This window comes from Podarcis melisellensis (assembly GCF_964234715.1).
Source record: "Podarcis melisellensis genome assembly, chromosome: 3".
Classification (NCBI taxonomy): Eukaryota; Metazoa; Chordata; class Lepidosauria; order Squamata; family Lacertidae; genus Podarcis; species Podarcis melisellensis.
In genome coordinates, this window is record NC_138530.1 from 37,180,469 (window position 1) to 37,193,453 (window position 12,985).

The 12,985-nt window shown below is 38.7% G+C and overlaps 1 protein-coding gene across 1 annotated transcript in view; it reads right to left on the reverse strand.

Moving 5' to 3' along the window:
* Positions 1-12,985, reverse strand: part of ZFAND3 (zinc finger AN1-type containing 3) — a 133,005-nt gene that overhangs the window by 26,280 nt on the left and 93,740 nt on the right. The window contains exons 5-6 of the mRNA XM_081904459.1: positions 10,753-10,818; positions 656-826 (exon numbers count right to left, since the gene is read on the reverse strand). Of these exons, the coding sequence (XP_081760585.1) occupies positions 656-826; positions 10,753-10,818 (237 nt within the window). The remainder of the gene's footprint in view (positions 1-655; positions 827-10,752; positions 10,819-12,985) is intronic.

Genomic DNA, 12,985 nt, shown 5'->3' on the forward strand with positions numbered 1-12,985 from the left:
GACAGGGTGTACATTGCTATTGAAAAAAAAGAAATGTAGTATTTCTCTGTTGTGTAGTTCAAGGTGCCTCATAAGCAATTACTATAATTGCTGCTATGTTGCAAATGATCCCTTGGTTTCCTGATGAATCACTGCGTTTGATCCTCCCTCCTCCAATAAAGAACTATCTGTGCATGACCCCTCAAGGTAGCATGTACAGATCCCTGAATTCAAACACAGCTGTTCTTCACATTGCAGTGAGCAGAGAAACCTTTACAAGAATGGAAGCTCAAGTCTAGACACTGGGACTCTCCCATGTGTGAGGAGTCACTAGAATTGACCCATGCCTTTAATATCAGATGCAGGATGCATTTGTTGGCACAAAGGCAGAAACACGGAGCTACTGCCCAGAAGGAAAATCCAACTGATATATCTTTACTTGGATGTATAATTGACCTTTATAACCTACCTCTTCACACATGGAGTACAAAGCTTTAGTATACTTGTGAAGGGATTTAAGAGTCTTGACTTTTTGTAAGGTTGCAGCCACTTCCAATACTGTACAGATTTCATTATTTTTTTTCTACACCGGTGCAAGCTGCATCACAACAACATGACCCAGATTCCCCCCCAGACATACAAGGGTGGGGGGGGGGCAGTTCGTAAGAGTCCTTACCACAGCGACATGATCCCAGTTCCTGCTGTACCAGCTCCAGTTTTGTTTGGCACTGGAAACACCTGCGTCTGCTCTTCTGTTTAGAACGGCTAATTTCTTCAGGCCTGTCATGACTGTCCTCCAATAATCGTGGCCGCTTCTCAGGAGACGCCTCGTTCTCCGACTGTGAATCTGTTGTTTTATGAGAAACATTGGAGCACAGTGTTAGCTTTTCTTCCGTGAGGCCTTTACTCTAGTCACGGAATTAATGATGTGCATATAGCATCGCTTGCAAACTGTGTGTTTCTTTTTATCCCCTTGCATATATATAAACCCAATTAGTAGTCAAAACAGGCACCAGGTAAAGATGCTATTAGCTTTGTTCCCCACAAGGCCCCTTCCTGGTTTACAAAACCAAATACAAAATGAGTTGGCGTACTCTTACTCTCAATTGGTTGTGGCTCTGACTTTGTGATGACACATGGAGAGAAAACACCAGCTAGGCAACTACAAGCCTTGCTTTTCATCTCATTTGTAGATTTTCCTATACATCTTCAGCCTCCCTACTGTCCTGACTACATACAAACCAATTCTGCTTCTGAAGAAAAAACAATTGAACGCAAATTCAGCCTATTTCCTGGCTGAGCGGGAGAGAGATTTTTAGGGCACAGTGTGCTAGCTGCAGCTCCAATAACCACGACGGCACATGAAAGCACCGTACTGTGCCTCCCTCTCTCTACAAGAACAACAATTTAAATGTAAATGATTATACACAGACAAGATAAACTAAACACAACATGTACCTACCGCTACAGATCCAAAATCCTCTGAGGATCTCTCTTTAAAGCCAGTCAAGGTACTACATATTTTAATAACCTTATTTGTAATTTTTGCTCTCCCGGAAAACTAATGTTGTTGAGAAGGAGTGGAGATAGGAAAATACATTGCTTTACAAAGCTGTAAATTGAAAGGTACTTCAGGTAAGCCACCTACAGGAAGAGGGAGCTAACACATTTAATGCCCATAACATTCAGAATGCCACAGTGTGCAAAGAGGCATTTTCAAACCTACAATCCACTTCAAAAGATGTGTGAAGTGAGGACCAAGTGATTAGACTGCCCAGCTGGAATCTATATAATGGCCTCGTTTGCTTGTAATAGTAAGCCATAGTTAAACTATAGTTTACCAGGATCAAACACGTTGCTCAAATTACGCCCGCCTGCCCCACTTTGTCATGCAGGGAGGAAAGAAATAAGAATACTGATTTAGTATTATGTGTGACCCATGGTTTCATCATTGCTTTTTCTCATGGTGTGCTTGGAAAAAAAACAAACTACGAATGCCTGTTTACATACAATGTTAAGCCAGTGCATGGGATGTTTTCTACACTGCAAGGCAAAGTGAAGAGGTTGTCATATGGTGTGATTTGCATACTGTGTATTAGCATTCTTCATGTGATTTATTATATTTTTATGCTGCTTTTCATTCACATGAATCACAAAGCGGCTTACAAACAATGAATAGCAATAACAGAACAGAACATCACAAATACAACATAAATCATGTAGCATAATTAACAAATCTTTAGTAAAACAATTATAAATCATCAGTAAAACAACTACAGTCTATAAAAAAACTATTAACAAAACAACTAAAAAAATAGGCAACGGCACAATTACAACAAAAGTCATATCAAAGGATTCACAAAGTACTACAGAATTCATAATCCATAAAACAGTATTAACAGCATTAACGAAATAGCAACCAATAAACTAAACTAAACACTGTTTAATTCATACACACACACTCCCCACCCCCATGACTCATATTCTTCCACTCTGTTCATTCAGTTTATTAAAAGACACATGCCCATAATGCACGTGGCAACAACTCTGTTCCAAAGGTTCCTCTCTTCCCTCACTGTTCTTCCTCTAAAGCTTCCCTGTTAAGGCTCCTGGGGCCAAAGGGTGGGGCAAGGCAGGTGGAAAATGCCAATGCCTGGTGGCCAACACAAAGTCTCTCTCCCCTTACCATAGTTTCATTCACTCTGGCTTCTTATGTGCAAAGCAGGCAATTATATTTAATCTACTCTACACTCTCTCTCTATGTGTAGTATATATATTACATTTTGATTAAAATCAAGAGTACAAACTAACTGCAAGTTAAATTTCTAAATATTTCTAATAACGTATTGCAAATGAAAGGTTATGCATTAACTAGATAGGCCAGCACTTCCCTGTTCTGCATTTCAAACCACGAGAGGGCTAACATAAGGCTATCATCCAATAGTATTTTTAAAAGCAGAATGGCATATTCAGCCCTAGACTTTGAGATTATATGTAACATTAACAATTCAATGTGTTGCATGCCTAAAGCTCTGTGAGAATAGCTCAGTAAGATCTGAGGTCTCTTGATACACCTGATAAAGCAATTTGGTTACTACAACTAACATCTTACATAATAGCATGTAGACACAGAGTGTGTGGAGTGATGGGAAAGTTTTAAACTTGCTGCCTGAGTTACTAAGCAATTGCCCCATACAGGCTCCCTGCATCTTCTGGGTTATCATAAAGGGGAAACAGATGAAAGTGCCATACTCCCCATTCTCCTAGTGTGGAATCTTTAGTCCAGCTGCTTATGATATGATGAACAGCAATGATGCTGAGAGAAATGTTCCTTTACTCTCCCATCCAGGTATCCTTAAAGAATGGGAAGTGGAGCGGGACATCTGGAGATGGCAAAAGACTAAGAGGGAATGGGCCTACTGTCTTTCCAAGTCACAGCAGTAGAGTCTTCAGAATATGTTAATGTGTTCATTGGAAATATTTTATAAATAGATGATGGTTAATTAAGCAGCTTAAAGCAACAGCACTCTAGTGGGTCTTTTCATTGTAAGCCAGAGTTGACTAATATTAATAGATTATATATAATATATACACACTATCAATGTTTAATTGTTTCTATGATTAATTTTTCTATGTTTTTAATTGTTCTTATTTTTAGCTGTAAGCTGTCTTGAGTCCCTGCATGCAACACATTGAATTGTTAATGTTACATATAATCTCAAAGTCTAGGGAGAAAGGCAGGGTATAACAAGAAGAAGAAGAAGAAGAAGAAGAAGAAGAAGAAGAAGAAGAAGAAGAAGAAGAAGAAGAAGAACCTAGTATAATTGGGGTATGTCTACTTTATCTCATTTATTAAATAAATTTATATTCCACTTTTCTATTTCTCAAAGAACACATAAATAATATGATTGTTTCACCAAAGAATTGCTGCTAGTGTCCAATGTCTTGCAGCACCTTCATCTTGAAAGTAACACATATATAACATGTGCTCAAACACTCCTTAATTTGTGGTGAACAAACACAAACAGGTATGCCATTTGCCTCTCACTTGGCCATTGATAGTAATTGAAGCAAATTTCCAGACTAGGAGATCCCACCCCCATTCTTCATGGTTAGAAAGCAAGTAATGAGGCTGGTTACAATACAGCTTTTTTTTTTGGGGGGGGGGGAGAAGTGCAAGACAGAGTTCTGTGCTCATTCACCCTGTGCCAAGGAGGCTGACCTCAGTAGTCAAGACACAGAGGAAAGTTGGGGCTTGTATTGTGTTAATGAAATGGGCTCCCATGCCCAGGAAGGAACAACAACAAACAGAATAGGTAGTGGACAAACCAGTGTCCAGAGATTATGCCACACTGTGAGAATCCATTCACCTATCCTCACCTTCCATACAAAGCAAAATACTTTTAAATCAAGACAGGCATGAACATAGAAAAGTTAAATTTCTACAACTGTCACTCACCTCTGCTTCTTTGTTATGTAGCCCCATTCCCCAAATGGCATGCTTAAACTAATGTTGATTCTGGCCTGGCTCACTCATGACATTAGACCGTAGTTAAAAACAAACTATGGTTTAAATGTAAAAGCGCAGCATGTTGGTGCACATTGCTAAAAGTTCTCTCTCTCTCTGCTGCCTAGATACAAGCCAGAGTCTGAGTTGTGACAAGCAAACCACGAGGCCAGGTTAGGGTAACACTATGCTGAGGTATCTGGTGAGATATCACTGGAGAACAGGGGGTGGGAAGAGAGAAAGGAAGGGTGGTCTTTACCACAGTGTATTGCTGCTACAACACAAGTGAAAAGAAGGATTTCGCTAGTGTACAGTTTCTAAGGATGCAGATTCTTCTAATTGTAGATACTCTGCAATATTAGAAAAAGGAGAAATTAAGTCCCTCAGAAAATCAAAATTTCTAATGCAGTCTTGAAGCAGAGCACTTGCCTTAAAAACGGTTTTGTCTCTGGCTGCAAGTTACATTTGTTCCTTACGGTCACTGTTCATGTCTTTATTATTCAATGTTCTCGTCTCATAATTCTGAAATGAATTGTGTCAGGACTTGTCAGTGCTGAATTTCAATCTCTTAATCTCCTGACACAGTACAGTTTACAACATGCACACACATAGCTTCACTAACAGCAATTGTGGCACTTCCCTGATGTTTCAGAGAATTGTTTTCCTCACAGAGATAAGAATTGGGAAGATGAACAAGGGAATATGTAAACAGGAAGGAAGAGAGAAAAAGATAGAAAGTATCAAGGGAGAAAAAACTCCTCAATCTCTACTTGCTTCTCAAGAAGGGATCGTTAGATTAATCTCTGGCATGATGACAGTATTTGAGGCATGGCGTTCAAGGGAGTTTTTTTTAAAAGACCTATCATAGCCTGAGAGATTGACATTTATGATCCCAACTACTGTGCAAACATCAGTAAGGGCAATAACTAATGAGCCTTCAAACATCACTGCCACAGTTCCCCCGACTATTTAAAAAAGGAACTTAAGCTATCAAAATGAAATCCATCAAGAATTCTGCACATTAGGCACTGGTTGTAGAGGGAAGAAGGGATGGAAGAAGGAAAATAAAGGAAGGAAAAGACACAGGAAACCAGAAGCAAGAAGAGGCAGTAAGAGTGTTGGGCATGAACAAACAATGACTTGATCAGGTGGTTTGCTGAGGAATGAGAGAAGACAAAGAACATACACCAGAATCTATACTTTTCCATATGAAAATGTCTGTAGACAGTTCATGGTTTTAAGAAATAGGCAACAGTCTTTTGGTTAGAGGAATCTGTTTGGCCCACTGAATAATTTTTTTCAGAACAAGCGCTACTTCAATTTTCATGTATACACAATTTATTACACAAACAGTATTTTGCCTTGAGTCTTAATTGTTACAAACTTGGAACTGTGGAACCAAGATCTTTGCAAGGTATGTGATGTGTATTTCAAAGGTGAAATCATAGCCTTTGAAATCTACATTTGCTTGTAGCTGCTAGAAACTAAAAACATAAGACAACAGTTTTTAAGAAGTTATTGCTTAGTTCCCAGCTATAGCTGTGTAGAAGAGATTGTACACACATTCCATTTCTAGCTTCCATTTGTGTTTTTTAAAAAACACATTTAAAATGGCCCTTTTACAATAGAGAATTTGAATTTAAAAATAAAACACTCTAAGTTATTATACTTAACCTTATTTTGAATTATTTCTGCAATGAGAAAGGCTGAAGCAGAAAACTTGGTTTGCATAGAAACAGCCAATTTAGGATTTTAACCAGTCCTCAACAACAAATTATTCTGAAAAAAGTCTCTGCTGCTGACTAAGAGAAATATCTAATATTCAGCCATTGACTTAAACCACCCCAGAGAAACAGCTTTATAAAGTAAATCAATGATATACCAACCATGACATGATGATTAAAAATTAAGCATACAAAAAGTGTTGTACACAACTATTGTAGAACTGAAGAGAATACCTATACAAAAGTACAGAGCAGAATGATTTAGACATCATCTGCTGCAGTGCAGGAGGAAAGATAATAGGTGATCATCACCTAGGGCAGTAATGGACCTGACCAAGTCATATTCATTAATTTCAATAGGTCTAATATGAGTAAGAAGCTGAGTATCACACATAGTATTTGTAAAAGCATATTTGCTGCAATGTCATCATATGTCATTTATATATGTCAATGTTTTATATATGAAATTGTTTTACTTTTTATATATGTATTTTTTTTAGAGTTAAATCACTGCAAGGTGTTTTATAGGAAGTGATCCATAAATATAATGAAATATGGGGGTGGGACCCATGCACCCCCAGAAACATGGCTGCAGCTCAATTTCATTTTCTGAGATGTTACACTAATATAGTGCGGGAATATTGGAAAGAATTCTAACCTGCCCCTTACTGAACCAGACAAGATGCAATTCCAATTTGAGTTACTGTAAGCTCTGTATGTTAAGAGACGCACATGCATGCTCACACAGCAGATGGAGTTCTACAAAGAACTAATGTAAATAGTGAAACATAAGTTTGGTTGGCTGTGGTTGCTTAATGGTGGGGGGAAGGCACTATGCACTTCTGTAGACACTATCATTTCCTCTAATAGTAAGCTGAACTCATGAGTGCTGACAGGATTGTACCCAAACTGGGTTCCTGAGAACCAAGGAGGTGCTATCAACAAGATTTGCAGAAGTACAAAAATATATATATATATAAAATCCTAGGGTGCAGGGGGACCTACGACAGACACTTTGCCAATGTTAGTTATTTTTAATGTATAGTAACCATAACGATAGTAACCTCAAATCTTTTAAATGCAACCCATGGGGTGCAGTGTACTAAATGCATAGCATCCTTTCACATTTTGCCTCCCCGCCGAAAAAAATATATGGAAATATGGAGGAGATAATACAATTGATATCAGAAATAGGCAGCAAAACGAGACAGTAAAATTCCATCAACATCCATCATGCTATCTTGGTACATTATCATCTCCCAGCCTCTATTAGCCTTTGCTGTGTCAGTGCAAGTCCTGGACACTCTATCCTGTTTATAATTGCTGATGAGCGGTAATAAGGCCTCTATGCCTCAGCTCCTGTACGTTCCACTTCAGTGCCCACCTATTAGGTGATAACTTTTATTTACAGCCTTGCTTGATGTGCTGTTCTATTAGTACAACTGAGCAGTGAGCAGGGTAAAAAAGTGTCATTAATGGGCGCTGTCACTGCCAGGACCTATGATGTAGAGTGCACCTTTGTCGGTGTTCCATCATCACATGCCTTCCAGTGAGAAGGTCCAAAGAGAACTGAATTTGTAACATGGTGCCCGCCACCAGTCAAATACTAAAGAGCTCCTTAAAGAGCACCTTAAAGGTCAAATGAAACAACAAAACTCTCTCAAAGTTGTTTTTATAATAAAAGGCCTCACTAACCTTTTTTATACTGTTAGCACAGACACTTTACCACTACAGAGCAATAGCATACCTAATTAATGGTGGAACCAGAGGGTTGCGGGGTTTTTTTTTTTTTGTCCTTGCTGCACATATTACGCATGATAAAAATGTGAGCGTAAAAGAAGAAGCTAAAAAAAAATTACAGCCAAAGCCAAGAAACTAGCCACTGGATTTGGTATATCCACTGCACTTACTTTCCAGCACTTCCAAGCAAATTGAGACCTTTAAAAGCTCAATCATAGCTGCTGCTCCCAATCTAGCAAAGCACAACCCTGTACTTAACAGATAAATATCTCTACAAACTATGGCGGAATTATGTCATGTTTGACTGGGACTACTTTTCTTGCAGGAAGAAGCTAGAAGGTATATATTATGGTTGAAGGTAGGTACAGACAAATCTGTCATTTTTTGTTTCTCTCAGTTTCTCATTTTCCCTGTTGTGAAGCTTAGTTTGCTCAGATTCGTAAACTGACACAGAAGTCTGCACAAAAAAACCTAACATTTTAATTACTGTGTATTTCAATAAAGTTGTGAAACTGGTGTGTATATTCTCAAAACTGCTTAGAAGCCTATTTTGGCATTAAGTGGTACATAATAAATGTTGTTCTCATTTCTCACAATGTATGCATTTTTTAAGCGATTTTGCTTAATACATATATTTATGAAAGTAATGTTTTAATAAACTGTGTTTTGTACTAATACACATATTTTTCTATATAATTCTCTATAATAATATGCATTTTTCTGTCCATTTTTTGATTCGAAAACAGCATTACAAATTTCAGAAAGGTACAAATTTCAAAAGGGTAATTGTGTTTCAGTTTCTGCATTGTTCTGGGAAGTGCAAATTAGGTAAGTTCGTATTAAAATGCAAATAACGTCGCCCATGCCTATTTATAAAGGGCAAACTAAATGCTATCTGCAAACATGTGAATGCAGCCAGGGCCAAGGCCAAATTTACCGCTTAAGTACTTACACAGAAAAGGGATGGGGGTTCAACACTTTTCCTATTCAATATATTCAACATAAACATTTTAATAGTGTGAAAGTATTATATACACCAAAACTACCAGAAGTGAAAATTGAAAAAAGCAGGAAATGTTGTTCCATTCCTTTGTGAATCTTATGTGGTTATTTCTTTTCAGAAAATACAAGGCCGGACTACTGGGATAGAGAAGATTGGCTTCACAGCTATTTTAGACGCAAAATCTTTTAGCACTGAGAATGTTGGAGCTAACCATTAAGGGGCATTTTCATTTATCTCTACCTTAACATAAATGGCTTCGTATTATGCTAGTGAATGTAGCAGAATCACTATTAGGTGCTGCAATTTCTGATATGGGGAAGTTTTTCTGGCTCCCCCTTTCCAAAATTATTGTGTTTCTTTAGTTTAGATGCACTTCATAGGCATATCCCTGAGCTAATGACATATCAGTTTCCATGCAGCTACACTGAGTGTCAAAATCAATGCCACTGCCCTTAAGTTGACACCTATGCACACATCAAAACCTATTTACTCAAAAAGGAGGTTACCGTCATGTTACACATTTGCATTCTCTTGAGACACTGTGGGCAATTAAGCACAGAGGCTTCATGGTCCAATGAGACCCCAAGCTTAAGACACCAAGGGGCATCTACCGCTTGCTACCATGTTTTGATGGTCAATGAAAGCCATTCTCTTTGTTCATGGAAGTAAGACCACAGCAAAAAAGAAAAAGGGGGGGGGGGGGGAGAAAGGAAGAATTTGTTCAGGATCCAGCTTCTGCTTGCTTCATCCAAAATCTGTTTTGCTATTATTTTTCTTACTCTCAATAAGAATGATATCTTAGTAAACTTCATTTTTGTATAGAGCTAGTAATCTCTTCCCACCCACCAACACTTGAAAACTAGGAATTCTGATGGAGTATAGCTAACTCAGCTGATTACCTTGCTGGGGTGGGTCTTGAATCTAGCAATGGAGATCCCAAGGTTTTTGATACGAAGGAATTTCAACATTTGTCCTGGGGATTCATTCTCTCTCTCTCTCTCTCTCTCTCTCTCTCTCTCTCTCTCTCTCTCTCACACACACACACACACACACACACACACACACACACACGAGAAAAGTCACATACTGGTTTTGCAGTGGGCAGGAACCTGATATCCTGCTGATAAGAAAATCTTAAGACTAGACCTGTGCTATTTCCAGATCATAAAGCATAGTTTAAGATGGCAAGTTAATAAGGTGGTGTACCTCAAGACACTTGTGTAGACTGTTCAATTCCAGAATGTTTCAGGGGGTGTCTACTATGGCTGGGATGCCAAATAACTGACTACCATTGCAAAGGTAGAAGCTATAATTTTGCTTAATTTTGGTGTCATTTGTTAGAAAGGTAGGAGGAGTGAGGACTACTTGCCCTTCAGCCTTGAATAAATTGAGAGACATGCATTGCAGCATAGCAAAGCTTTTCTACTGCCCATCTGCTACAGCTGTGCTCATTGCCAAAAAGGAACACTAGTAGTCAGCAGTGGTACCTGTCATGGCCTAGGACAGCTCAGGACTCTCTTGCTTGTTGCAGAAAGTAAGAAGTGTCCCTCCATGGCAGTATATTTTAGTGTAAATAATTTGATTTTTTAAAAGGTGTTGGGAACCCTAACAATTTGTTCAGCTGTCTTTTAAGGTTTGGTAATTCTTGATGTTTTGGTGAGTGTGTGGTTGATTGTGGTTATTTACACATACGTGGTGAATGTGCAGCTCTTGGTTCCCAGTGTTATTTTTTAATATTGTTCTCTCCTTCAGCATACTATATAGCTTGATGTGATGTTTAAAAAGAAATTAAGATTTACCTGAATCGCAGGATCTTTTGGTTGCTGTGGTTAAGGAGACATGAGCTGTATCTGTGCATGGCCCACCTGAAAACAGAGAAATAAGTCAGTTCCAGAAAATTACTTTTGCATTATTGCTATGTTGGTCATCTAGAACAGTATAATATCCAAAGGCATATAGGTAACAAATACAAACTTGCATAGGCATGCTACAAATGCTGTGGAAGAGTCACAACAATAATAATGAAGCTGGAGCTCTCTGCTCCTACACCAAAAAAATGGACATGTTTCTTAAACATCTTGAATAATCTAAATTACATAGCACATCCTTGTGGAAATGCCTCTGTGTAAGTTGCCCTCACTGCCACTTCACACACACTATTTCCAATACAGGCAGGTCCTGCTTTATGAACGCTTGCTATGCAAATATCCATTTATCTGAACACAAGGAACTAGTGCCCAAACCTTGCTATATGCACCACAGATTCCATGGTCAGGAACACAATGGAAATTGTCAACTTGTTATGCAAATGGAAATTGTTGACTCACTTTGCAAACACTTGCCTAACAAACTGTTTCCAGGGAACACACTTGTGTTTGTAAAATGGGACCTGCATGTATAGGTGTCTCAATATGAACAAGTCATCATGAATATTTATTCCCTGTGGAAAATGCAACATGTATTGCAACAGTTAGCGGGCACTGATGAGAGACTGGTTTTGTTGTCCTCCAAGGAATTCATCAACATTAAAAGACAATTTTTAGGGAGCTTTCCCACTGCACATTTCAAGCTGCAGCTTAAAAGGCAACCAGTGAAACAAAATGGAACCCTAGTGAGTCCTTACTGTAAGCAACATTGCAAGAGTTTACTCAGATTATAAAGCAATGAAAATGAGATGCTTACTAGGCTAACAATACCATGTACCTTCATTTTCAGAAATCCTGCTACTTATCTTCCTGAACTGCAGTAAGGAATAATTTAACAGCCAAATATGAAATTGTTCACATAAGGTAACCATGAATACAATTTCTGTACATTTAGACCTTTATCAAAATATCAAAATAGGATAAAGCCCAAGAAATATAGATGGAAATATATACCAGCAGTCTGAAAGTGGAGATGGGGCACCTTTGGCCTTCCAGATGTTGCTGAACTACAACTCCCATCAGCCCCAGCAAGCACAACCAAAGATCAGGGTTAATGGGAGTTGTAGTTCAGCAACAACTGGGGCGGGGACGGTTCCCCACACCTGTCCTAAATAATGTTTGTGACCCTGAGGCATAGAAATCTCAAAACTGAATTCTTCCCACCTGTGTTAACTACTTGGTTGTGGTTACAAGGAATCTGATCTTGTGAAGAGATTCAATATATGGGGAGTTGTTGTGTTATTTATTTATGATATAAATAATAAATACTTTTTTATTTATACCCCACCCTTCCCGGTTCAGAAAACCGGGCTCAGGGCAGCTAACAACAAATTTAAAACACTTAAGTGACGCAACAAAATGATAAATATCTCCTGCAAGTGCAGTTCAAATAATTTTTAGCCACCATATACTTCTGAATAGAAGAGTAAAATAATTACAATGCAGATAGGATAGCCGATAGGATAGCCGATAGGATAGCCGATAGGATAGCCGTGCTTTTACTATGAAATATCAATAGAACGTAGTAAAAGCACGGCTATCCTATCGGCTATCCTATCGGCTATCCTATCTGCATTGTAATTATTTTACTCTTCTATTCAGAAGTGCCAACCTAGCAGTTCGAAAGCACCTCCGGGTGCAAGTAGATAAATAGGGACCGCTTACCAGCGGGAAGGTAAACGGCGTTTCCGTGTGCGGCTCTGGCTCGCCAGAGCAGCGATGTCACGCTGGCCACGTGACCCGGAAGTGTCTCCGGACAGCGCTGGCCCCTGGCCTCTTAAGTGAGATGGGCGCACAACCCCAGAGTCTGTCAAGACTGGCCCATACGGGCAGGGGTACCTTTACCTTTACCAATAGAACGTAAGAGTATGACGTATTTTGTGTTCAGATTTTATCTAAATCTGATTGTATATCCTTTTGAAGAACAGATGAACATTATTTTTCTACAATTCAGGCACCACATAGCCTGAGTTGGAATCGTGATGAAGTAGTTCTATACTTCATCAGGTTTTAGAAGTGAAATTTGATAGAACTTATTCCAGACTTCATATAATGGAAGAAGTTCATCTTATTGTGGAAAAAACAATAACCAGAAACCCACATTTAT